We start from the raw sequence: 27,347 nt of genomic DNA, 5'->3' as shown, positions 1-27,347 counted from the left end.
CTGCTGTCGGACCATTTATTTAGAAAGTGACTTTCCTATCAAGCATAACTAAGGGCACACGGGGAAAAGGCTTTGTATTTGTACGTGCTCTTTTACCAGTCAACAGTGCTGGTGGATTACTTACTAATTATTGTCCTTCACAGTTTACAAATTACATGATGGAAGTTGTAGATTATAATGTAATCTGATGTAATGTAATGCATACTGACTGCTTTTTGGTTACTTTTGACCTTACATGTGAGAAAATATATTCTATTCTTTGTTACCAACATCATGAAGTGCATTAAACAACATTTCACATCAGGGTTTCACAACCTGGAGTTCGTTAAAGAACTGCATGGAGTTTATGAGGTGATGAAAAACTAATGATGAATTAAACCATAAAGTGGTAATTGTGTGGCCTCTCTGTGTTCTGTGTAATTACAGTCACCTGACGAGCGGCTGTGTGTGTGCAGGTCCATGCATGAAACTAGAAGACTGTAGAAGCAGTAGGAGTTTTTAGAAAGGAAAAATCAGAATTAGGGCAAATCAATATCAATCATTTAATGCCATTTTGTAAATAATATGTAATCTATAAAAACGTAACTGTAAACTGTTTATAATTTTAAATATATAATCTATTTTTTGGAATCTGATAACGTAATCGGATTAATTGTAATTGGTTACTGCACTGGCAGTCTATCAGCAAAGTCCATTTGAAAGTGAGCGTTTCTATTCCTAACTCACTTCAGGAGACCAGAGCGCTTTCAGGAGGAACTTATTACCCTGAACACCTTACAGAAAAAAGGCAAAAATCACTGCCACTGCATTCTGTTAGTAGCAGCAAAGTTCTTATGTTCAGCTGTTCAGATAAAACTATTAAATACTGACGGCAAAGAAATGGGGCCAGATTTCCTATACACCGCAGGAGATGAGATCGGCATTTACTCTGAGCATTGCACAATAAGATAAGATAAGATAAACCACAGAGAGAAAGATCACATCAATATGCATAAAAACTGCATATCTCTCTCTCTCTCTCTGTGTGTGTGTGTGTGTGTGTGTGTGTGTGAGAGAGAGAAGGTATTGGGTAGAGTTAGGGATGCAGAATATGTGCATATTAGCCAATATGTTAATAATAGGCATGCTAATAAGCAATAGTTAATAGTGAGAATTGGTCCCTATACTAAAATGTTACCAAAAAATCCTAATATATAATATATCTCAATATATAAACACTGTGTGAAAAGAACAGAAGAGTGCTGTAAAACACTTTATAACCAGGGAGGGCTGGTACAGATACAAAGACTCATCTGAACTCATCAGCTGTGAGATAACATATGAGACAGAGACTCACGGGAGAAAAGAGTCATCTTACAGCACCACAGACGTGATAATAAATCCATAATAATTAGAGATGAGACAAAACCAGAGCCAAGACACTTCAAACTTGGTCCATTACAAAACACCAAAGAGAACCGATTCAGCCTGAAAAATACAATCACAAACGTTACAAGTGTTACAAAATTAGGAGGAAATAACTAATAAATGAAAAATAAATTCATGAAATGAAATGGAGCACAGAGATCTTTCCTCATCCGCCAGATGAACCTGCTCTTCTCATGGACCAAGCATGCTGCAACTGTGATATTTGTTCTTACAACACTGGCATCAGAAAACCACATTTATTCAGTTCATCTTTAATTAAATACAATTCAAAGTTTAGAATTAAACTATACTGCATTATTGTGCAGGCAAATATCACCCCATAACAGCCCAAAGAGCAGCTAATGTCTAACCAGTGTCCTGACCGCTTTAAACACTGACACCACACACAGATGTGACACACGAGACTTGAGACACTGTACCAGACGGGATATGAATTCACATTATCATCTTTTTTAAATACATCAATTCAATAGCAAATAACAAAAAATAAATCCAAAATGTAAAAATAAACCATCTACTCTAAGCTCTCGCAATGCTGCAGCTTTAATGCTTGTTCTTCTAATTCAGTCCTAATAAATAAATAAATAGATAAAGATTGTTTGACAATATTGTTTATCATATTGATTTTTAAATATCAAGACTATCTTTCTGATTTCTAAGGATTAGTCATAGAAACATTTCTCAATGTCTCAGTGTTGAGATCTATAAAATTAACTGTGATTTAATTATTTTTATTTTTTTGCATATATATATATATATTCTTTTAACAGCAATTGCTTCAAGACAAAATAGCGATTAGAGTGCAAATCTCTCAAGCCATCTTGAATGGAAACAACTGCTTTTCTCTTCTTTTTTGATAAAACATAATTCCCAATAATAATGAACCTTTTAGTTAATATACTAATTAATTTAATGTCATTTGTGTTACATTGTTTAATGTTAATGTGCAAGATTTTTATAAATGTATATATTAGATATTCTGATTGTTTACGTTAAACAGGTTGATATTTCAGACGTGTTGCTGTGTTGATAAATCTGTGATAATAACCTAGCCTTCAATAACTCAACAATACAGGATCATGTCAAATCAGTGAGAGCATTTACAAATGAATGGAAAACAGCCCTGCATAGCAGTTCCTAAAATAAAGTTTTATTTCACACAGAATTGAGGTACCTTTATATTTGTTTTGATGCAAACTGAGGTAAACCTGTTGTAAGCGTGTTAAATAAGTCACATGCAGCAGAAGACTGGTGTAGCTTTTTATTTCTGGAAACGCATGTAATCTCCACACTGTGCTGCATGTGTGTGTGATGATCAGATACAGCACACGACTGGCTCTCCTGACCACATACTCCAGAACAACCACAAGAATAGTTCTATGGTGTTCCAGCAGACTGTAGGGATCCTGATTGATTCGGTGGAGTCAGTTCTCCACACGCCAGAGGACAACACGAGAAACAACAGACTGCTGGAGAATCACAATGCTTTTGTTTAAAATACAGATCACGATTCTCCCACAATTCTGGAAAGAGAAACTAAATGACATTTACTTGAGGTTCTGATCAAATGTTTATTGCTGCAGTCTATTCAAAAAATGTCTAAGTAGTGGAATAATTATTATTTTTTTGAATGGGTTTGATTGAATAATTCAATGACTCACTCATAAAGACTTTGCATGCTTTGTTTCTGGATGAATAAGGGTTTTTGAACAAATCTCTTGAGTGAATCATTCAATGACTGCTTATGATGACATCATTTGTTTCAGTATTGGATGAAAAAGCTGAGAAAATCACATTCTTATCAAATACTACATCTGGATCATATTCAGTAATATTATCAAAGCAAAGATGCAGTATGCCTTCCATTAGTATCCCAAAGCTTCACAGGCCTTTAACACTTTCTGGATCCACATTTCACTCTGTAACATTAGACAGTTTTCATTTATATGCAGTTAGTGTTGATGATCGCATTATTTTTCATATGCGAATGCTTACATATGAGATTGCTGGTTTCTGCATCTTCCTGGTCTGTGTTTATGATCGAGTGATTCTAGAGTCAGTATAATAGCGTCCCCTAGCCTATCACAGTGAAAACACGGAAACCTGGAAAATTCTGTGTTTGGCGGGGAAAGAGTTAAAGTGCCCCTATTATGAGAAGTGTCTGGCTGCAGCCTACAAGATCCAGGGGGCGTTGTTGGATCCAGATCCAACTCCTCCCACCTGCCTATACCTAAACCTTCCCATCTCCACCCCCTAGATGTGGATCCAACCATGCCCCCTGGATGTCGTGGACTGCAGCGGTTATGGGTAATGAAAGGTTCATATTTGGGTTTTAGGAGTCCCCAACAACAGGTTGACATGCATACAAGGATAAAAAAAAACACTTTCATTGTCTTATAACATGCATTTATTTTTACCTTACTTGCTCAACAACTCCCAAATGATTCGTTCAACGATTCATTTTTCCAAACCCCTCCTTTGACACTAATCTGTGGCGATTGGTTAATTTCATTTAAAGCAGTGTTTGTGAGCTTTTACCGCTCGGCACCTAGTGGCACAGAATGAATTAGCATTTTCATTCAGACCAAAGACCAACAAGTGGGTGGGAAATATGCTAATGTTTCATGTTGACATCAATGTTGATTCGTTTTAAAAACGACTCGTTTCAATGATTCAGAGTCGACTCTTTATATAACTTTATACACGGAGCACTTTCAGATTTAAAACTTTGCAGGATGTTTTCATTCACTTAGAGCTGTGTTACACACTGCATGGAAGATCATTTAAAAAATGAATAATAGGGACATTTTAAATATCACATTGTGAGATTTTGATATGGTTACGTCCCTATCAGACTGCATCTAGTCTTCACACAGAAGGTGTTTGAGCTGGGCTCTGCTCGGAGCGAGGCAGCATGGGACAGGGCTTCTTTCTGTGGTTCTGCAGGTCGCTGGACTGAGTGAATCTCCTCCCGCAGGCGCTGCAGAGGTACGGTCTCTCTCCGGTGTGAACACGCTCGTGCCTCCTCAGCGCTCCCGAGTGAGTGAAGCCCTTCCCGCAGTGCGAGCAGGTGTAGGGCTTCTCTCCGCTGTGGATCTTCTGGTGCTGCTTCAGAGCGCTGGATCTGGTGAAGGTGTCCCCGCACTCGAAGCACATGTGTGCTCGCTCGCCCGTGTGGATCTTCTGATGATCGTTGAAGCAGCCCAGCCGCAGAAAGCCCTTCCCGCAGACGGCGCACACGTAGGGCTTCTCATTAGTGTGGATCTTCAGGTGCGCCTTCAGGTTGGACGCCAGGATGAAGTTCTTCCCGCACTGCTGGCAGGCGAAGGCCCGTTCTCCCGAGTGCGAGCGCTGGTGGTCTTTGAGGTTGGTGGCACACTTGAAGCTCTTCCCGCACTGATTGCAAGCGTACGGACGCTCGCCGGTGTGGATGCGAACGTGGCGCTTCAGGTGTCCTTTACAGGTGAAGCTCTTCTGACAGTGAGGGCAGCTGAAGGGCTTGACTCCGGAGTGGATCTTGATGTGTTCGTTGAAGTGTCCTTTATGTGTGAAACTCTTGCTGCACTCGGGGCAGACGAAGGAATTACCGGCTTCTTGCGAGGGTTTCTTTTTGGTTTCTGAGCGACTGAGAGATTTCTTTCCTGCATTTATTACCCCCTCCTGATGTTTCTTCTGCAGATCATGCTCTCGACTTTCTTCTTTCTCTTCTGTCAGCTCTAAAACAAACACAGCAAACGGTTAAACATCAGTTCACAAAGTGAAACCAAACGGTCTTCAAAACCATAATCAGTGCTTTATCTTTCCTCATATTATTAGCAATAAACAAAAGCTTTATTTAGTATGTGATTAATCGTTTGACAGCACTATAAACCACTATCATACATGACAACCAGTAGAAGTTATGAGTATTTGTGAATAAATATAAGGATTTGCAGAACAATAACTCACTTTGAGGTAGAAAGAGACACTTCGGCTATATTTTGAAGTTATATTAATGGATGACAAATGACAAAACTTGTATGTGAATCAAGAAATATCTCTTTTAATTGAAGTAATTTACTTAGAGCTTTTAGTTAAATGTAAAAAAAATAAATAAATCTTTATAACTCATGACTGTTCAAAAACAGTCCAAATTTATGAAAACTGCATATCTATTTCTAACAAAACAGCATCAATATTCTTCTGAAAAGTTTTCAAACAAAAGAAATTCATTTTACTTGCATTTAACTAACTCTCAGATGAAAAAGTGATCAGTTTTTCATGTGGAGGTGGTTCATATTCATGTTTATCAACAAAAGTGTGTGGGATATGACGAAAATGCTAAATATATTTTGATAAAGTCTTTTGATGCCAATATAACTATAATACGACTCAAAATGACCAGAATGTGAAATGTGTAACTATCTCTTAAATAAATATTGTAAAATGTCCTTAAAAAAAAAAATATTATAATAATAATAAATAGGTATTTTGAGGGATTCCTTACAAAAAAATATATATATAAAAAATAAAATGAATTTTTCAGAATCCTTGTAGTTCAAAACAGTCCCAAATGTGTTATGAGGGTTAACTATATTTTGTTTTAGTTCAGTATTTTGCTAATTGTAATTAAAATGTAATTCTTTTAACTCATTTTCAATGAGAGTACTTGATGAAATGAGTGTTAAAAACAAGACTGATGAATGCTTTCTGTGTTAAAACGACTTCATTTCTGATTAGACACCAGCGGGGATCATGACATGAGTTCAGTATTTCTGTATTAAATTAAAGTTAGAGACACCTCTCCAGTCTTCTCTGCTAGCATGACTTTCTAAACAAACTCTAATTTAATTAACAGTCATTAATGAAGAATTATTAATCATCACTAACCTCTCTGTTGCTCAGTTTCTTCCTCTGTCTCTCGGCATGTTTCTGCATCACTCTCCTCTTTAATAAACTCCATCTCTACAGTAAAGTCTTGTTTGGAAAACACACTTAACTTAGCTTTGCCACGTTTACACAGATGCACATATATCTTCTGTTTATTGGCCTGAATCTCAGTTCATACACATCCAGCTGAAAGCACATGTAGCGTTAGGTAATCCAGAACTTTTACACAATCACATCGTAAAACAATATCTTTAACACGGAGTCCTTTATCAGTTTACAGATGCTTCTTCTGATGCTTCTTCTTCTTTATCATTTACAGCGGTTTACAAACCAACATCGCCACCTACTGCATGATGAAAGAAGGAGGAAAAACCTTGTATTGACGGAGTAGCCCCTGCTCTTATAACACTGGTAGATCAGCATATTATTGGAAGCATTTAAAAGTTTAAACATATGCCAGTAAATAGCCCTCTGACACATATTTTGAATTACTTGATAAAGACTTTTATTCTGCTTCGCTGGGCGCGGCGTGTGACGTCACGCGCTCGGACTGCTGCTGAAGGGAGGCTCGTGTTTGCGGTTTAAGGTGTATAAATAGTTACAAAACATTATAAAGTCGTTTCCTGTAATTCACAAATGTGCTTCAAATGCATTGCAATTTTACTGAAATCACTCAGCGTACCGTATATATTATCATCGCCATAATATGATACACTAATGCTTTTTTGTCAAATGCTGCATCGTTTATGACAGTAAAGCATCAGGAACAGGGTTTATTTTGCATTGCTGCTTCATAGCGTTCAAATATCCCCATAACCTCAGACGTGACTTCCAAACAGGCAGGAAAAAGCCAGCTTCATGGCATTATTGTGAAGATGGAGTTTGTTAAAGAGGAGAGTGAAGACATGAGTGATGCAGAAACACACAGAGAGGAAGAGGAAGAGGAAGAGCAGCAGAGAGGAGGTTGGTGATTACTTTCTATTCTACAATAATGACTGCTGACAGTGAACAAATTCTCACACACTTAGACCTTAGAAAATCACTGGAGCTGTGACATTAAACGGTGTTTTAGTAAAAAATGATATACAGAATCTCAACTAACAGAGAACGTTTTCAAAAGGTTCTCTAAATGTTACGAGCAAACATTCTTCCAGTAACATTAAGAGAATGTTTGTTCAAAGTTCTCTTTCGTCAGCTCATGTTCGAGATCCACCAATGGGAACCGTACCTGACCTCTGCAGAAGCATCCGATTGCACCAAGTCTGGGGAAAAACAAGAGCACTTCTTCAGATAAACTTAAGATCATCTGATTGTACTCAACTGGGCTATTTTGGGACGTCATGAATATGAACTAAAATCCACTTTTAACATACTATCTCTGTATTTAAAAAATGTATTTAGTCACCACTTGTAGTACATGTTAGTGTACTAGTGTATGAAAGATGGTTCAAGTGTACTATAAGTGGAAAATAAATACTTTTTTTCTTTCAAGACAGCTCTTCTCCTGGCCTTGGCATCAGCCACACATGTCAGTGATTTGCTCTCTGTTCATCCCTCGTGCACTAAATTCTCTTAGTGGAGATAAGGTTTTTCTCAAGCCTAACCCAGCCTTTGTGCCTAAATGCTTCCCATCATTCACTTGTGAGGTGCTTGAGCTCTCAGCTTTTCACCCTCCTCCATTCTCCTCTGCGGAGGATCAGAGGCTAAATGCTTTATGTCCTGTTGTGCAGGGACCAGCCCTTTCAGGAGCAGTGATCAGCTCTTCACTTCTTGAGACCCCCTGAACACGGGGAATCCCATTTCTAAGCAACACCTCTCTCATTGGCTCGTGGAAGCCATCTCTCTGGCATATGAATCTAAGGGAGTGCGGCCAAAGTCTCAAAGTCTTTCATTCAGAAGGCGGCGCTTCCTGCGATTGAGCGGCCATATTAAGCGTTGCATTATTCCCCATTCAAAACTATATGAGTGACATGTCTTGGGTATTCTATAGTCTTTGGTGCGGCTTCCTAAGGGCCTAAAAGCACATTCCACTAGGGGCATGACGGCCTCCTGGGCTCTATTTAAAGGGGTTTCCTTGCAAAACATTTGTGCCACTGCAAGCTGGGTCTCTCCACATACATTTGTCAGATACTACTGGCTTGCTGTTACCCACACCCCCGTAGCTCACTCTGTCTTAGGCGTAGGCTCCAGCCTGGCTTATTCATGTCATTAAGCAGGTCATTTGTACCCTCCCCTGGCCCTGACAACATATTATATATTCATAAATAAATATATGCTTCCAGTGTTGTCAGGTTTGTATGGATGTTACCACCTCATGATTTTATGGCTGGTATTGCATGCTCACTTTGTTTGGGGTCTGTTACTTCGTGACGTGTCAAGCAGCTGACCATCCTCTGGCTTACAGGGCCTCGCTGTGAGTGTACTGGGCAACCGGGGAGCTGTCCATATCTCCCATGGGTTGATCTCGACCACGAGATGATGAAAGAGAACAATGTTACTGTTCGTAACCCCGGTTCTCTGAAACATCGAGTGGAGAGATCCACCAAGTTTGCCCCGCTTGCTGCACGAGAAGCGAATATACTCACTGAGGAAAGGTAGTGCATGCAGGGGCTTTATGGACTCGGTTAATGGGCGGCCCTTTACCTGACACTGGGAACGCGCTCCTGTCTGTAAAGCCAGACTGGGTGCAATTGGATGCTTCTGCAGAGGTCAGGCACGGATGCCCTTCCCATGGGTGGATCTCTCCACTCAGTGTTTCAGAGAACTGGGGTTATGAACAGTAACCTATTGTTATCTGGTCTTTAATAATGTTTAAATATGTTAGCACAAAAGCATTTTTATACACGGTTTGTGGAACTTTTTAAAAACGTTTACGTCGGATGTTCGTCTAATGTTTTTTAAATGTTACTACTTGTTTCAGAACATCAAGAGAACATTCAAATGTAACGTTCCCATAAAGCGATAATTCACCCAAAAATGAAAATTGTCATCATTTATTCTCCCACGTCGTTCCAAACTTGTATGAATTTCTTTCAGCTGTTGAAAACAAGAGAAGATATTTTGAAGAATGTTGCTAACTTAACAGTTGATGGTAGTCCCTGACTTCCATAGTAGTCTTTGCATACCATGGACATCAGTGACCACCGCCAGCTGTTTGGTTATCAACGTTCTTTTGTGTTTAGCAGAGGAAAAAAACTCATACAAGTTCTGAAGTGCACAGTGAGTAAATGATGACAGACTTTTCATTTTTAGGTGAACTATCCCTTTAATATTTGTAAATAAATAAGATGATTATTTTTTTTAGAACAAGATGTTTTGAATGTTTAGAAAACATTCATTATAACTTTTTCATAACTCACTGGGAACATTCTTAGAATGCATTTTTGTTAGCTGTGATGCATCTAAATGATAATAACCAGCTATAGCAGCTATATATACACCGGATCAGATAGCATTTTTAGTTTACATTTCACTTTGTCATTCTTGAATTGATCTGGACAATTTAACATGTTCTAGGCCTGATAGAAGTGAAAGAGGAACATCAAGAGCTGAATGAAGTGGAGCAGAAAGATCAGCATGAGGAACTTCATCAGTTCATAAATGCAAAACAGTCTTGTGGTCGTTCACAGAAGGATAATAATCAATTGCAAGAAACATCTCAAAGAACAGAAGCCAAAAACCTGTTCACCTGCTCTCAGTGTGGAAAGAGTTTCACTCGTAAAGGACACCTGAAGATCCACTCGATCATCCACACAGGTGAGAGACCATACACCTGTCCTCAGTGCGCCAAGAGCTTCACCTGCAAAGGAAGCCTTAAGGATCACTTCAAGATCCACTCCGGAGAAAAGCCTTTCACCTGTCCTCAGTGCGGATGGAGTTTTGCACGACAAGAAGACCTTAAGAGGCACATAAGAATTCACACCGGAGAGAAACCGTTTCCGTGCTCCAAGTGCGGAAAGAGTTTCACCAGTTCGGGAGATCTGAAGAGACACTTGAGAATCCACTCCGGAGAGAAGCCTTTCTCCTGCCCTCAGTGCAGAAAGAGCTTCACGCAGAAGGAAGGTCTGAAGGAACACGTGAAAATCCACTCCGGAGAGAAGCTTTTCACATGCATGCTGTGCGGGAAGAGTTTCACACATCAGCGGAGCTTAAAAAGACACATGAAAGTGCATTCTGGAGAGAAGTTACACCAGTGTCCTGAATGCGGCAGGAGGTTTTCAGAGGCCTGCAATCTCAAAACTCACCTGCTCTCTCACACCGGAGAAAGACCCTTTCACTGTCAGCGCTGCGACAAGAAGTTTTTCTTGGCCGTGCATTTGAAGACGCACATGAGGATTCACGAAGACGAGCGGCGGTACGTGTGTTCATTCTGCGGGAAGAGCTTTCTGTGGCTCAATGGGTTTAAAGACCATCAGAAAACTCATATGGGAGAGAAACCCTACGTGTGTTTGGACTGTGGAAGTACTTTCACTAGAGCCGGTGAACTGAAAGTGCATGAACGGATCCACACTGGAGAAAAACCCTACAAGTGTTCACACTGTGAGAAGAGCTTTACTCAGTCAGGAGCACTAAAAATTCACGAGAGAGTTCACACCGGAGAGAAACCGTACCTCTGTCCTTCATGCGGGAAGACTTTCAGTCGATATGGGAATCTAGGGAAGCATTTAAAAAAGGCTTGTCCAAAGCTGAGACAGTGAGGAGCAGTGTTGGGGGTAATGCATTACAAGTAATAATAATAATAATAATTAACGCAAGTTACATAATCAGATTACTTTTTTCAAGTAACTAGTAATGTGTTACTTTTTAATTAACAAGAAAATAACTGAGTTCCTTTTTCAAGTAAGTAACACCAGTTACTTTGTTTTCACATTTATTCACTGAAAGCTCTCTTGTACCCATGTTGAGAAAAATTGGGAGGCATTCATTGTGTGCTCGTACATGGTTAGTTCTAGACTAAATGTGAGCATGGATTTGTGCGCTTGCATTCGATTATCAAATTCAATCATACTAATAAGCAAAAAATACTCTTGATAAACTACCATTTGTGCTTCATTTCTTTTTTTTTATTGCTGAAGAGTGTTGAACTTTCTTCTCCTGCATTCTGCAGCACAGATGTGAATTTACTTTCCTTCCGCCTGAGGCTTATTCATTACACTTTTTGGTGTGAAAGGGCTTTTACATTTATCAAAAATAGATCTTTTTATATTAAAAACAAGCAAGCCAACCCAGCCCAGCCCAGATTTGAAAAGTAACGCAAAAGTAACGTAATGCATTACTTTACATAACAAGTAATTAACGTAATTAGTGACTTCTCCAGGGAGTAATGCAATATTGTAATGCATTACTTTTAAAAGCAACTTTTCCCAACTCTGGTGAGGAGATTTACCTTAAACTCCAAATATGGGACAGTATGTCCTCCAAAAGAGCAATTTTGGAAAATTAAACACAGGAATATTAAGGAAGCACAAAGTGTGTGGGATTCTGTGAATGCTACAAAAATTCTAGGGATGCTTTTGTATTATAAAATAGTAATATTCTGAAAAATATATATAATGTTTTTTGTTTGTTTTTTTGCACATGGTAGCATTTGTCAAACAATGCCAGTCTGTGTCTTTATTTATTTTATCTTACATAAAATGAGTTCATCATAACTCTTCAGATCCATGGGAAACTGAAAAGACTTTCAATGAGATCATTTAAAAAACTAGACCAGTCGACAGCTGTTATGTGTTTGTGGAGGAAATTAGGTCATTTCTATATTCCTACTTTGTTTTTATTTGCAAAAATCATGAAAAGATTTCAAATGCTTACAGTATAGTTTGTTAACGTGTGAAAAAGTCATGTGAAATTGTGTATATATGTACTTTCAGACACCTTAAGAAAGATTCACATCCAGCCAAATTCATCCTTTCCTCCATTTTGTGGGAGTTTTTTTGTGGCTTTAACAGGTTTGTCCTTTAGAAAACACTGATGAACCAAATGATGTATGTGAGTACTTTTACTAGAGCACTTTTGTAAATTCAGCAGATGTTTTTATCCAAATGAGGAATACAACAATCTTTACTTTGTCTCAGAAGTATTCTACAGCCCGTCATCATCAATACAATACCGATCTGCATTCAAAACCAAACAAATTGTATGCATTGTGGTTTATTTATTTTTCAACAGGATATCTTCTCTAATTTCTTGACAGTTGTTCCAGGCTTTTGTGCAATTCCCTGAAAATAAACACATACACGGAGGACTGATGTATGTTGGTTAAATTCTCTGAGATGGGTTTATGTACTTTGATGTAGAAATGTACATCATTTGACTTATTAATACATACAGAAATATCATTGGCTGTATGAATGGAGCCCACATATCTCCTTCAGTCCACAAGTCAGTGATTGTTAATATTAATGTAATGTTGTATCAGTATGTGGATAATGATGTTATATTTGTCTGATAAGAAAGAATAGTTCATCCAAAGATGAAAATGTGCTCACCCTCAGGATCATTCGAGATTAGGATGAGTTTGTTTCTTCATCAGGTTTGTAGAAAATTATGAAAATTCATATATAAAATATAAGTAAATATTAGCATTTAGGTTTTTAAGTTTGCTATAAAATAATTGTATTTGTATTAAATACTCCCTTTTGAATTTAAAATATAATAGTACTATGAGGGGTGTAAGTCGGATGGTTCGGCACGAGACGATATCGATTCTCATACCCAGATACGATATTTGCCGGTACCTCAAAAAATTATACGATACGATTACGATTCAATTCATAATTGTGTCGAAGTATATCGATTGACATATCGATATTATGATATTATATACCTATTTAAATGCTATTTAAACTCACAAATGCAACCAAAATATATAAAGTGAACATTTATCTGAAATTTTCACATCCTGTACCTCAATTGGGACATTAAAAAAAATATATATATATGCCTATAGACTTTTTTTTTTTTTGTTAATAATTAAGAAAATAAACAATTGGAAAAACAATTCTGGCTGCTACTATGGGCTTAATGCTTAAAATCTTTCATTGTGCACCAATATTTTTTCTAGAGTATCTTTTGCTGCTGAATTATCCAATAATCTAGTTTATTATAGTATTTTTATCATAGATTATGATTATAATTATTTTCATTAAAATGAAGTTGTCTATTTAGCAGCTTGTGTTTAACACACAAAAGAGCGATGCTCAGGTCAACACATAGAAGTAAAGAAATTCTACATTGGTTTAAAAAAAACTGCACTGTATCGGATCGGATCGGCAGATACTCAGAGTTTTCGAGATGGGATGGGATCGGATCGGTTCTGAAAAAATGCTCTCGTTGAATCCCTGAATCCAACCCTGTGGATTACCTGTCTCTCCTCCAGAGCCTTTAGTCGTGTGGGGCCAGGAAGGCTGCTTATATGTCTGGAGACCGCTGCACAAATCTTTCAACTATGAGAAATGCAGTTCCAGCATGTCTTCAAATCCAGGACAACAGAATGGTCAGATCTGAAACATATAAAAAACTGAAATCAATTTAAATGTATTTAGTCTTGCCTGAGTGATGCTGAAACAGCCAGGTTTAGTTTTTCACCCAGGATTCACTGCTTCCTATGGAACGGTCTTCATGATGAATGATCCTGGATCCTTGCTGCCATCCACTTGGAGATGGTTTGGATGATGTGTGGTTGTGTCTAAGGGGTAATGAATCAGTGTTACTAAAATACTGATAGCAGCACTATTGATCCTGTAGCTTGTATCCATTTTTCAGTACTGAACAAGTCAGGAACCAAAGTTGTTGGTTGAACCTGTCTGTTGTCTATTAATTTAAGCGGTGACGTTCTACTATTTTGTCTGTTGACGCTGTACGTAATCATGTCACTGGAGTTCGAGTGATCACTGTCCTAACCTGCAGTGCGTCAAGGAACTTACCAGTGACCGAGTTCATGTACACGATCAACTGAGGGTGCGCCCAAAAATGAAAATGCTGTCATGATTTCCTTACCCTCAAGTAGTTCCAGACCTGTATGAATGTGTTTGTTCTGCTGAACACAGAGGAAGATATTCTGAATACTATGGAAGTCAATGGTGCCCCAGAACTGCTCTGTTTCCCACATTCTTCAGAATATCTTCCTCTGTGTTCAGCAGAACAAACACATTCATACAGGTTTGGAAATACTTGAGGGTGAGCAAATCATGACAGCATTTTCACTTTTGGGTGAACTATCCCTTTAAACCTGAAATGATTTTTGTAAATCCAGTGGTCAAATGCTGTCACCACCTGACTAATGACTGATCTTTGTGTGAATGTCCACAAAACTGGATCATATACTCGGTCATCGGCTCATCAAAGGAAGACTGGTGATCTTAACTTGCTTCCGAATTTTAATAAAGCATATGAAAACATGATTAGACCCGTCCGTCCATCTATCTATCTATCTGTCTGTCTCAGCAGCTGTTGTGATAACTAAATAACTGATAACTGTTTTTTTTTTTTTTTGAAATATTTTTTATAAGCCATTTGTTGCTTGCAAAAAAAGTATTTCATTAGAATATCATGCTAACCAGCCAAACCTTTACTCTTTGGTTGTGCCAGCAGTTCATTTATCCCCAGTTCAGTGTCTGTATGAAGCTGACATCTAGTGGACATTTCTATTATCTGGGTATTTACAGACACGCCTGTTTTTCTCTCAAACACAGAACCAGGAAGAGTCGGTGTAGAGAAACCGAAACTTAAGTGCTGTTGTCCTGCTTCTTTATATCAGCACTCACATGCAGGGAAATGGCAGAAGCCCGTATTTCAGAGGAGCAGTTCTTGTGTTCAGTGTGTCTGGATCTCCTGAAGGATCCAGTGACCATCCAGTGTGGACACAGTTACTGTAAGAGCTGTATTACAGACTGCTGGAATGAGGAGGATGAGAAGAGAGTCTACAGCTGCCCTCAGTGCAGACAGACCTTCAGTCCAAGACCTGCTTTAGCTAGAAACACTGTGCTGGCTGAAGTGGTGGAGAAACTGAAGAAGGCTAATCTTCAAAGTGTGGTTCCTGCTGGAGCTGGAGATGTTCAGTGTGACGTCTGTACTGGAAGAAAATACAAAGCTATCAAGTCCTGTCTGGTGTGTCTGAACTCTTACTGTCAGAATCACCTCGAACAACATGAGAGTTTCTTTAAAGGAAAGAGACACAATCTGACTGAAGCCACTGGACGACTGCAGGAGATGATCTGCCAGAAACATGAGAAGCTCCTTGAGGTTTTCTGTCGCACTGATCAGAAATGTATATGTGTGCTGTGTTTGGTGGATGAACATAAAAACCACGACACTGTATCAGCTGCAGCACAGAGGACAGAGAAACAGGTAAACAGCATAAAGTAATGGAGTGAATTTTTCACCTGTTCTTTGACAAAAGTTAAAGGCATTGACAGGCTAATTACTGTTCAGTAATTCTGACTGAATCCAGATGATTTTAATCATTTATAGCTTAATTTTGATTATTGTAACTAATCCTCCTCTGGAGTTTGAACCTATAGCCATTAGTTATCAGTTTAGATAATTAGCCTTTAAACTCTCACACTACATTTCCTGGATTCATCTGTTCACATGATGATTTAGTGCCAGTGGTTTTCTGTGAGATTGACTATCATGTGTTTGTCCTGCAGAAGCAGCTGAAGGAGACACAGAAGACGCTCCAGCAGAGAATCCAGCAGAGAGAGAAAGATCTCCAGCAGCTGAGAGAGGTTGTGGAGTCTCATAAGGTGAGTCTGGAGAAGAAGAGAAGTTTGTCTCAGTCTCAGTTCAGACTCACTGAAGCCTGAATCACTGTGTGTCCTAACAGCGCTCTGCACAGACAGCAGTGGAGGACAGTGAGAGGATCTTTACTGAGCTCATCCGCTCCATTGAGAGAAGCCGCTCTGAGCTGATACGGCTGATCAGAGATCAGGAAAAGCAAGCAGTGAGTCCAGCTGAAGGACGACTGGAGCGACTGGAGCAGGAGATCAATGATCTGAGGAGGAGAGACGCTGAGCTGGAGCAGCTTTCACACACACAGGATCACATCCAGTTCCTGCAGGTAACACAGATCTAGAAGAACAGCATCATAGTGGACTTGAGCAGATCCTGCTGTGACACCAGACTCACAGAGAAACATTTCATGAGAGTCTTATTATATAATCATCAGTCAGACTCTCAGCTCATCATCTTGTTCTGAAAGAGATTAATGGTTGTCAGCTCTGGAAATCTTTCAGCTCAAATGGGTCTCATGTCAGAACGTTTCTTTCACTTGTATAAACGGTGTCCCTGTGTGGAGCTGATGAGTTGTGATTTGTGTTTTCTGTAGAGTTTCCAGTCTCTCTCAGCTCCTCCTGAATCTACAGACGTAAATGATGATCTCTTCAGTTCTCTCGTCTCTTTTGATGATCTGAGAGAATCTGTCCATCAGCTGAGAGACAAACTGGAGGATTTCTGCAAAGAGGAGCTCAAGAAGATCTCAGACAGAGGTAAAGTCCTGCAGATTCATCTGCTCTCAGAAACCAGTCCATCATCATCATCTCATATCATGGAGAACATCATATTAGAAATGTGTTAGGAATGGATGCAGGATCATGAGAATCACACTGTTCATGTCTGTTGATTTCCACAGTCACATTCACCAACATTGTTCCCAGGACCAGGAACCACTTCCTACAATGTAAGTCAGTAAGAAAACAAGAGCAGTTTTTGAAGGAGACACAATTAATATTATTACTGATTTAATTAGTTTTATAATGTGTGCTTAGTTTGGTCAAGTTTGTTGCTGTGGAACAGTGTGAGAAAGAATTTGAGTGCTCTATCTGAGCATCATGTGGTCATAAATAAACAAGATGAATGCAGTTCAGTGCTGGCCACCGTGTTTTGCATAAACCTTTAACAAATACAGACAAAAACAGTCATATTTTGAAATATTATTACAATTTATAATAATGGTTTTCTATTTTAATGTGCTTTAAAATATAATTTATTTCTGTGATCAAATCTGAATTTACAGCATATTTACTCCAGATATCAGCGTCACATGATCCTTCAGAAATCATACTAAAATGCTGATTTATTATCAGTGTTGGAAACAATTGTGCTGTTTAATATCTTTTATAACCTGTGATAATTTTAGGATTCTTTGAAAAATAAAAGAACAGCATTTATTTAAAATATAAATATTATGTAACAACATGCACTACTGTTCAAAACTTCGGGGTCATTTTTTTTTTTTTGAAAGAATATTAATACATGTATTCAGCAAGGATTTTAAATTGATTAAAAAAGTGATATTAAAGCCATACTGTCAGGAAATATTTCTATATTTTGAAAATCCCTGCCAGGATTCAATCAATCAATCCTGTATAAAGCATCACAGGTTCCAGAAAAACATTAAACAGCACAATTGTCAGCAATGACCAAAACACAATGCTGCATCATACTAGAAGAGTTAACGGAAATAAATACAAAGAATCAAATGGAAAAAACAAGAACTTGTCCTTATCTGAATGTAAATGTGCTATAAGTTATATCCTAAAGCTGCTGCTATTCTGCTTCTCGCTTCACTGCTGCAATCCAGGCACGTTTCTCGGACATCTAAACCCTTTCATTTCCCATTATTCATAAATTAATGTTAGTTCCAGGCCAGAGGGAGCACCCAACCACCGAGCAACAAGGATCTCATTTGAATTTTGACATTTTAAACAGCAGGATTAAATCAATTAATTCGCCACTGTCTCACAAACATTAATGAATGAAGCAATACTGCGAGTGATCAGTCTCTTTATTGAGTAACAATGAGTGGCGCAGGGACCTCGACGAACTGGACAGAAGAATGGTGGTGAAGAGATAATCCGCTGGTGAGTAGTGATGTAATCCAGACACAGAACGAGGAACACAGCAACACCGAACGGAACTCCGACTCACGAACAAGACAGCAGCAATGATCAGGAACATAGATCCAGAGACAGCACGCGAAGACATCAAACAACGATCTGACAACTGGTGAGTATATATATATAGGTGTGTTGATGAGTTGCAGCTGGCGCTGCCAACGAGACTCAGCTGAGACGCTGATCAGCGGTAATTGGCCCGGTCACGCCCACACGACCTACACACACACACACTCACAACACATATCAACAATAACACGAGACGAGAAGGAAACAATGAATTAGTGAACCGTGACAGTACCCCTCCCCCTAGGAACGCCTCCTGGCGTTCCCAGGGTCCCTTACCTGTCGATTGTAATCATCGATAAGAGAGTGATTCAGTATGTCTCTAGCAGGTACCCAACTTCTCTCCTCCGGACCGTAACCCTCCCAGTCCACCAAGTACTGAAATCCGCGTCCCCTCTGTCTTGAGTCCAGAATACGATTTACCGAAAATGTGGGCTCCCCATCTACGAGTCGCGGCGGGGGTGGACCGGGGCTGGCGGATTTATAGTAGAATGAAACACGGGTTTAATTTTGGATACGTGAAAGACGGGATGAATCCTCCTGTACACTGGAGGAAGGTTGAGGCGGACTGCCACCGGACTAATGATCTTGGTGACAGTGAACGGGCCAATAAATTTGGGAGCAAGTTTATTAGAAACGGAGCGGAGAGGAATGTTCTTGGTTGAAAGCCACACTTTTTGACCCACGACGTAAACGGGAGGCTTAGACCGGCGGCGATCAGCTTTAGCCTTGGTGCGCGCCCCAACTTGGAGTAGAGTCTCACAGGCTCTAGTCCAAGTGCGGTGACACCTCTGGACAAAGGCGTGGGCGGAGGGGACCGCGACTTCGGATTCCAGACTGGGAAAAATTGGTGGCTGGTAACCTAAACTACATTCAAACGGAGATAGGCCCGTGGATGACACTGGTAAAGCATTGTGGGCGTACTCCACCATAGACAGTTGCTGACTCCAAGAGGAAGGATTCTTGGAGACCAAACATCGCAACGCCCTTTCCAAATCTTGGTTGACTCTCTCGGTTTGGCCATTGCTCTGGGGATGAAACCGTGAGGACAGACTAACAGTCGCTCCCAGTAATTTACAAAACTCTCGCCAAAATTTGGACACAAACTGGGGTCCCCTGTCGGAAACCACGTCCACCGGGAGGCCATGTAAGCGAAAGACGTGGTTTACGACTGTCAACGCTGTCTCCTTGGCTGAGGGTAATTTGGGCAAGGGTATGAAATGGGCCGCCTTCGAGAACCGGTCCACCACGGTCAAAACGACCGTGTTGCCCTGAGAGGGCGGGAGGGCGGTAATAAAATCTAGCGCAATATGGGACCAGGGTCTCGAAGGGACAGGCAGCGGTTGAAGTAACCCATCTGGGGGTCGATTGGAAGTCTTACCAGTGGCACAAACCGAGCAAGCCAAAACAAAACTGTGAATGCCGCGAGCCATATGTCGCCACCAGAATCGTTGCTTAACCATAAAATTAGTGCGATTGACTCCTGGATGACAAGCCACATTGGAACAATGCCCCCACTGAATAACGGCACAAATAACCGATTCGGCGGGCAACCGTGCGGAGGCATTACCCCTTCTAAGGCTGTTTTGACCTTCGACTCGACCTCCCATGTGAGAGTGGAGACAAAAAGAGTCTCGGGTAAAATGCACTCGGGAGTAGACGGGCGTTCGGAACGGTCAAAAATGCGCGATAAGGAGTCGGGTTTGATGTTCTTGGAACCCGGGCGGTACGAGAGAGAAAAATCAAAACGACCGAAAAAAAGTGCCCACCGAGCCTGCCTGGGGTTCAATCTTTTAGCAGGAAGTCGTGGCCTAATGGTTAGAGAGTCGGCCTTGTAATCCAAAGGTTGCGGGTTCGAGTCTCCGGCCGGCAGGAATTGTAGGTGGGGGGAGTGAATGTCCAGCGCTCTCTCCACCCTCAATACCATGACTGAGGTGCCCTTGAGCAAGGCACCGAACCCCCAACTGCTCCCCGGGCGCTGCAGCATAAAATGGCTGCCCACTGCTCCGGGTGTGTGTTCACGGTGTGTGTGTGTTCACTGCTGTGTGTGTGCACGTTGGATGGGTTAAATGCAGAGCACGAATTCCGAGTATGGGTCACTTCACTTTTCACTTTCAGTTCTGATATATTCTAGGTTCTTGTGATCGGTCCAGACGATAAAAGGTACCCCCAACCCTTCCAACCAGTGACGCCATTCCTCCAACGCTAACTTGACTGCCAACAACTCCCGGTTACCAATGTCGTAATTACGTTCGGCCGGTGATAAACAATGGGACAAAAACTCGCAGGGATGCATCTTGTCGTCTGCGGAAGAACGCTGGGATAGCACTGCGCCTACCCCCATCTCTGATGCGTCGACCTCCACCACAAACTGACGTGAGGAATCAGGGGCTATAAGGATGGGGGCTGAAACAAAGTGGCCCTTCAGTTTGGTAAACACAGCCTCGGCTGTGTTAGACCACCTGAACGTAGTTCTGGGGGAGGTCAAGGCAGTCAGAGGCGCGGCTAGTTGGCTGAAGTTGCGAATAAAACGCCGGTAGAAGTTGGCAAACCCCAGAAACCTCTGTAGGGCCTTACGGGAATCTGGACTTGGCCACTCCACCACAGCCTTGACCTTCTCAGGATCCATGCGCACTCCCTCCGATGAAATGATGTACCCTAGAAAAGGAACAGACTGTGCATGAAAAGCGCATTTCTCCGCCTTGACAAAAAGCCCATTCTCTAGCAACCTCTGAAGCACTCGCCGGACGTGCTGCACATGTTCCTGGAGAGATGAAGAAAAAAATCAATATGTCATCCAGGTAGACATATATGAACTGATCAACCATATCTCGCAGCACGTTATTGACGAGTGCCTGGAAGACCGCCGGGGAGTTGGACAGCCCGAAGGGCATGACCAAATATTCAAAATGCCCCCTGGGGGTGTTAAAAGCAGTCTTCCACTCATCCCCCTTCCTTATGCGGACCAAATGATAGGCATTACGTAAATCCAATTTTGTGAAAATTGACGCTCCCTGCAACCTCTCGAAAGCTGAAGACATCAACGGCAAAGGATAAGTATTCTTTACCGTGATGTTGTTCAACCCCCGGTAATCAATGCAAGGACGCAGAGACCCGTCCTTCTTCCCCACAAAAAAGAACCCCGCCCCTGCTGGAGAAGAGGAAGTGCGGATGAACTTAGATGCTAGACAATCAGAAATATATTTCTCCATAGCCTCCCTTTCAGGAACAGAAAGCGAATATAACTTGCCCTTAGGCGGAGACGTACCTGGCAGTAAATCTATGGCGCAGTCGTAAGGACGATGCGGAGGAAGAGAAGCTGCTTGAGACTTACTGAACACTTCCCTCAGGTCCTGGTACTCTGCGGGCACGTTAGACAAATCCACCGCCTCCTCCTGAAAAACAGAAACAGACGAACAGGCAGACACTAAACAGGACTCATAACATCTATTGCTCCAAGCCACGATGGATTTCTGATGCCAGTCTATCTTGGGATTGTGACGGATGAGCCAGGGGTGACTGAGAATGACAGGTGCAAGTGGAGAGTCCATGATCAAGAAGGAGATAGTCTCAGTGTGATTGCCTGACGTGATGAGGGTGATGGGTCCAGTGGTGAAGGAAATGGTGGGAAGTTCACAACCGTTGAGGGCGTGGACCGAAATATTGTGTGTGAGAGGATTGATGGGGATCTGAAGTTTATGAGCAAATGAACTGTCCAGGAAATTATTCTCCGCCCCAGAGTCCAGTAGAGCCTGACAGTCAAATGAATGTGTTGTCCATCTCAGTCTTACCGGAAGGAGGGTCGATGATGGTGATGAGGTCTTCTCGGCGGAGATTCGACCCGATAGTAGCCTCATAGTTACTATCGGGCTTGGCCTTTTACTGGGCAGTTGTTCAGATAATGTCCCGCCCCTCCACAATATAGGCAGAGGCCCTGGGATCTCCGCCTCTCCCTCTCCTCCCGGGAAAGCCGAGCCCGCCCTACCTGCATGGGTTCGTGATCGTAGGTGGGACTGACCACGTCCCTGTCGCTGAACCGCTGACTCACAGCTCCTCCAGGGACTCGACTGGCAGGTGCACGTCGTTCTGCTCTGGAGAGTCGTGCGTCTACCCTTAGTGCCAGATCGACGAGCTCATTGAGTGTAGTAGGGAGGTCCAGGACGTAGATCTTCTGGACGCGGTCAGCCAGCCCATGCAGGAACATGTCCTACTGCGCCTCCTCGTTCCAGTGACACTCACTGGTGATGAATGCCTCCAGGGAATTAGCTGAGACACTCGCTGCTTCCATAGATTGGTCAGATCGTTCTGTCACGAACAATAATGGAGGAAGCAATACTGCGAGTGATCAGTCTCTTTATTGAGTAACAATGAGTGGCGCAGGGACCTCGACAAACTGGACAGAAGAATGGTGGTGAAGAGATAATCCGCTGGTGAGTAGTGATGTAATCCAGACACAGAACGAGGAACACAGCAACACCGAACGGAACTCCGACTCACGAACAAGACAGCAGCAATGATCAGGAACACCAAATAGGAACATAGATCCAGAGACCGCACGCAAAGACATCAAACAACGATCTGACAAAGGAGGGAAGAAACTGGTGAGTATATATAGGTGTGTTGATGAGTTGCAGCTGGCAACGAGACTCAGCTGAGACGCTGATCAGCGGTAATTGGCCCGGTCACGCCCACACGACCTACACACACATACACACTCACAACACATATCAACAATAACACAAGACGAGAAGGAAACAATGAATTAGTGAACCGTGACACACTGTGCATCAAGCGCCTGCTGCTATTGTTTTGAACGCGCTCCAACACTAACCGGAAACATCCGAGGAACAAAGATGTCACTTCCTTAAACAGCCGTTGAAATGTGCGCGACAACATTATTTACAATACACAGCGTGGTTTTAATCCTATTTTTAGGGGGACAAGGACACCCCTCAGATAGGCTGGGTCTTGTGAACCCTGAACATGAAGAGTTCAGCTACATGAACAGATCAAACAGATTCATAATTCCTGATTCTGATGTGTTTTATCTCCATCAGATTCCCAGCAGCTCACTCTGGATCTGAACACAGTGAATAAATGCTTCCTTCTGTCTGAGAGAAACAGAGTGATTACTTACACTAACACAGATCACCAGTATCCTGATCATCCAGACAGATTTGATGTGTGTCAAGTGTTGTGTAGAGAGAGTGTGTGTGGACGCTGTTACTGGGAGCTGGAGTGGAGTGGAGATTATGTGTTTATATCAGTGTCATATAAGAGCATCAGCAGGAAGGGAGGTAATGAGTGTGTGTTTGGACGTAATGATCAGTCCTGGAGTTTGCTCTGCTCTTCCTCCAGTTACTCATTCAGACACAATAACATAAAGACTGTTCTCTCTGTGAAGCCCGTCAGCAGTAGAATAGGAGTGTTTGTGGATCACAGAGCAGGAACTCTGTCCTTCTACAGCGTCTCTGACACAATGACCCTCATCCACACAGTCCAGACCACATTCACTCAGACCCTCTATCCTGGGTTTTTGGTTGGTTCTGGATCATCAGTGAAACTGTGTTGATGAATCAGAATAAACTGATGAGAGATTCTACCCATAATGCTTTGAGCTGCATGATAAATCAGTAACAGTGTTATTATTGAGTCTCTTCTTTTCTCTTCATGACATTAATACTGCAGCTGAACTTCTGTCAGTGAAATAACATCAGAATAAATGTAATAAATCCTCATATAGAGTCCTGCTGAGTGATCATGTGTTTCTGTGCTTTACCTACATTTGTGTTCATTAAAATCACTCGTTTAGTTAATCATATTAATAATAATGTTTAATAATTGATATTTTCATTTTTAAAATTATTTTAATGATTGTTTTCAATGTTTAGTTCTCTGATATAAATAAATCTTCTCACTTGATGAACAAAGGTGATGTTTTATTTAGACAAGTTTAAAGTTTTTGCACCAAAATATCATATTAATGCTATAAAAGAATAAAATATATTTTCATTAAATGCATTGTTTGGAATATACAGTGTCTGTAAATATATACAGTATATATAGGGGTCAAAGATGAAGAGGGGGTTTCAAGCATCAAAACAAAACTTTAATAACAGCTTTAAATTATTTTTGTAAATCATAAAGTGTCCTTTTAATTTCATTTCTTCTGAGCAAACATAACTATTGTACATTTTTACCATGATTTAGAGACAAAGTCTTGTTTTCTGTAAATAAATAAATTAATAATCATAATTAATTGATTAATCATAATTAAGTTTAAAACAATAAAATTATCTGTCAATGGGGTCAGAAAATGAAAAGCAATTAAAATGGAAAACAAGGTCATCTGACCCCATCAGCAGATACTTTTCTTGTTTAGTGCAAAAATATTTTTCTTTCTTTTTGAACCAGGGACAATAATAATTTTAAATAATAATAATAATTATTATGTAGCCTATAATAGATGCAGATGAATTTCCTCATTGATATATATTTTTGAGGGAATAATTATCTCATAATTTGACTGCAGCTTTAATCTGATCTGGACTTTCCTCTTTCACTTCCATCAGGTCTAAATCTGCTTATTAAAGATGCAGGGACACAATTTAACAGTGAAATATACAGTAACTATCTGTGCTACAACGGAATGTGTTTATGAATACAATAAGTTAATATAATACGATACAGGAACAGGTAAAAGCCCTGAGCTGTGATTATTTCCAGTCACTAAATGTGCTGAACCATTCGATGCTTTGAAACTTTAATGTTAACTAAACAGTCAGAAGTGATGAAGAATAATCACCAAACTGTGTTCCTCAGGTTCTTCCTCTGTCTTTCTGCATCACTCGTGTCTTCACGCTCCTCTTTAATAAACATCTTTACAATAGTGTCACACACATAGAACTCAATAAACCTAGAGTTTTCCTAGAGTTTTAAAGTCTTCGTCAGGTTTAAGATTTTCAGGTTAATTAATATTAATAAACTAATCTGAAAACCAGGTTACATCAACAGAAGTCATGTTTAGGTTAGATTGAATATAATTTATTTATAGGAAAGCCAGGTGAAACTATACTGTACTCTGATAAACCCAGCTGTTATAGATGTATCAATCTGTCTAAGATCTGAAGAGTTATGCAGCACAATATAATATTTAGAACTAGTGAACTGTTACAGCTATAATATCTGTTTCAAGATAAGATATGAAGTTAAAGAAAGCATGCTTGTTACCTTAATGCTTGGATTGCTGTACTTAGCCATAGTTCTGAAAATCCTGGAAAAACTCATTTCCAACACCAGAAAAGTTATGGGAATAAATGCACTGTATCTGTATATGGGACACAATGTGTGACCAGAATAAATGAACAATAATCTATTTCTTAGCAAAATGCTGTGACACTTAAATGTGTTTCTACAGAGGTCAGCACATTTAGATCATGAACTTCTGAACTACAAACCAAATAAATACTCCATGAATATAGATCACAAAATGAGGCAGGTCACACTTGACAGATTTTGCTCCTTTTTTATTTGTTAATTTCATCATGTACAGTTTGCACGCTACACATTTGCGGCCTTGGTTATGAGAGAACTAAATGATGTAATTAATGTACTCTATTCAATCATAAACACACGGGGCTTGACTGATGTTTGCCGTCCAAGTAGACCGTATGAACACCAGTGCGCCTGTAATGACCTTATTTCAGTGTAGACAGATTCTCACTCGCGCTGAAGGAGTTGATTAGAGGAACAGAAATCATTCATTCTGTTTAAAACACACCAGCGGTGCCATTATTAATGATGCACGTGAGAACCAATGACTTCTCTGATGCCAAACAAGCCATATTCTGAAGGACAGAGATGAGCTGAGAGATTTGAGTCACAGCAGAGAAATAATGACTTATATTTCTGTTCTTAACACTGGACTAGCTTTACAGTGTTTGTGTGGTTCTCGTTTGGAGCTTCACAGCCCCGGGTCTGTTCATAAAAAACACTCTGGACATTCTGATAAACATCTTTTGTGTTTGTGTTCAACAGAAGAAAGTCTAAAAGTTTGGAAGAAAGGTCTCAGTTTTTTGGAAACTCACTATTAAAGCTTCCAACACTTGCCTTTTTTTTGTCATGCATCACCTTACAACAAACATGATTAAGTAAATAAAAACTGCTGAAGGAATAGTTCCTCCAAAAATGACAATGTGCTGAAACCGTACTCTCAGGTTCATCTGAGATCAGGATGAGTGTTTCTTCATCAGGTTTGTAGAAATGTGTCTCTGCATCAGTGTCTCAGCAATGGATGCTCTGCAGTGAATGGGTGCCGTCAGAATGAGAGTCCAAACAGCTGATAAAAACATCACAATAATCCACACCACTCCAGTCCATCAGTTAACATCTGGAGAAGACTAAAGCTCAAACACATCCAGCATTAAGATGTTTTTAACTCAAATATGAGTCTATCATACATAATAACTCTTCCTCCAGTGAAACAGTGTTCTGGTCTGAATCAGGAGAGAAATCTGCACAGATCAAGCAGCGTTTACAAGACAAAACAGCTCTAAACTAATATGGCTCTAAACAGATGTGTGGCTGGATTTTGATGTGAGAGACAACAGGAGATGAACTTTTTCACTGGAGGAAGAGTTATTATGAATTATGGACTCGTATTTTAGCTGAATGCAACAGTTTGAAGTTAAAACGACTGCAGATTTGGCAGGCTGGTCAGAGTTTTGATGTGCTACTATCGCTTAATGTGTTCATAAACAAATGCATAATAAAGACTTTTAAAAGTTTCTTCATTTCCTGAAAAAAGTAAATGAGATATGCATTCGCTGCTGTATTATTCAGCAACAGCCCCATGCAGAAGATCCTCCATCAGCACAGCTGACAAACATATGCTCCAAGCACGTTTTGCAGACATTCCTAACAATAATTACTGAATGTTCAAAAACATAGGTTTTTAAAAGTCTCTTCTTGTTTATGTCATAAGAACCTTCCATTCTATCATTTTGAAAATATTCCGAGAATGTTACATTTGAATGTTTACAACGCCACTTTTTTCATGTTTAAAGACTTTTATTTTCTTGAAAGTTAGAG

The 27,347-nt window shown here is 40.4% G+C and overlaps 3 protein-coding genes across 4 annotated transcripts; 2 read left to right on the top strand and 1 right to left on the bottom strand.

Annotated features, from left to right (window-relative positions):
* Positions 1–3,819: 3,819 nt before the first annotated feature.
* Positions 3,820–6,798, bottom strand: LOC306846209 (uncharacterized protein). The gene is made up of 2 exons (XM_079379376.1): positions 6,298–6,798; positions 3,820–5,144 (listed from the first exon to the last, which is right to left on the bottom strand). The coding sequence occupies exons 1-2, from the start codon at positions 6,368–6,370 to the stop codon at positions 4,297–4,299; spliced, it is 921 nt and encodes a 306-aa protein (XP_079235502.1). The 5' UTR covers positions 6,371–6,798; the 3' UTR covers positions 3,820–4,296.
* Positions 6,799–6,830: 32 nt separating this feature from the next.
* On the top strand, positions 6,831–11,348 carry LOC306846195 (uncharacterized protein). The gene is made up of 2 exons (XM_079379350.1): positions 6,831–7,260; positions 9,814–11,348. The coding sequence occupies exons 1-2, from the start codon at positions 7,173–7,175 to the stop codon at positions 10,992–10,994; spliced, it is 1,269 nt and encodes a 422-aa protein (XP_079235476.1). The 5' UTR covers positions 6,831–7,172; the 3' UTR covers positions 10,995–11,348.
* Positions 11,349–14,986: 3,638 nt separating this feature from the next.
* LOC306846186 (tripartite motif-containing protein 16-like) lies at positions 14,987–24,182 on the top strand. Of its 2 annotated transcripts, none has more exons than XM_079379341.1 (6): positions 14,987–15,645; positions 15,948–16,043; positions 16,136–16,357; positions 16,625–16,784; positions 16,928–16,975; positions 23,315–24,182. In XM_079379341.1, the coding sequence occupies exons 1-6, from the start codon at positions 15,073–15,075 to the stop codon at positions 23,827–23,829; spliced, it is 1,614 nt and encodes a 537-aa protein (XP_079235467.1). In that variant the 5' UTR covers positions 14,987–15,072; the 3' UTR covers positions 23,830–24,182. The 2 variants fall into 2 exon arrangements, with proteins under 2 accessions (XP_079235467.1, XP_079235466.1); XM_079379340.1 differs by having other exon boundaries at positions 16,124–16,357; positions 23,315–24,181.
* The last annotated feature ends 3,165 nt before the right edge of the window (positions 24,183–27,347 follow it).

This window comes from Barbus barbus (assembly GCF_936440315.1).
Source record: "Barbus barbus genome assembly, chromosome: 26".
Taxonomy (NCBI): Eukaryota; Metazoa; Chordata; class Actinopteri; order Cypriniformes; family Cyprinidae; genus Barbus; species Barbus barbus.
Note: the sequence above shows the minus strand (reverse complement) of the source record. Positions and strands in the feature narration are given on the sequence as shown.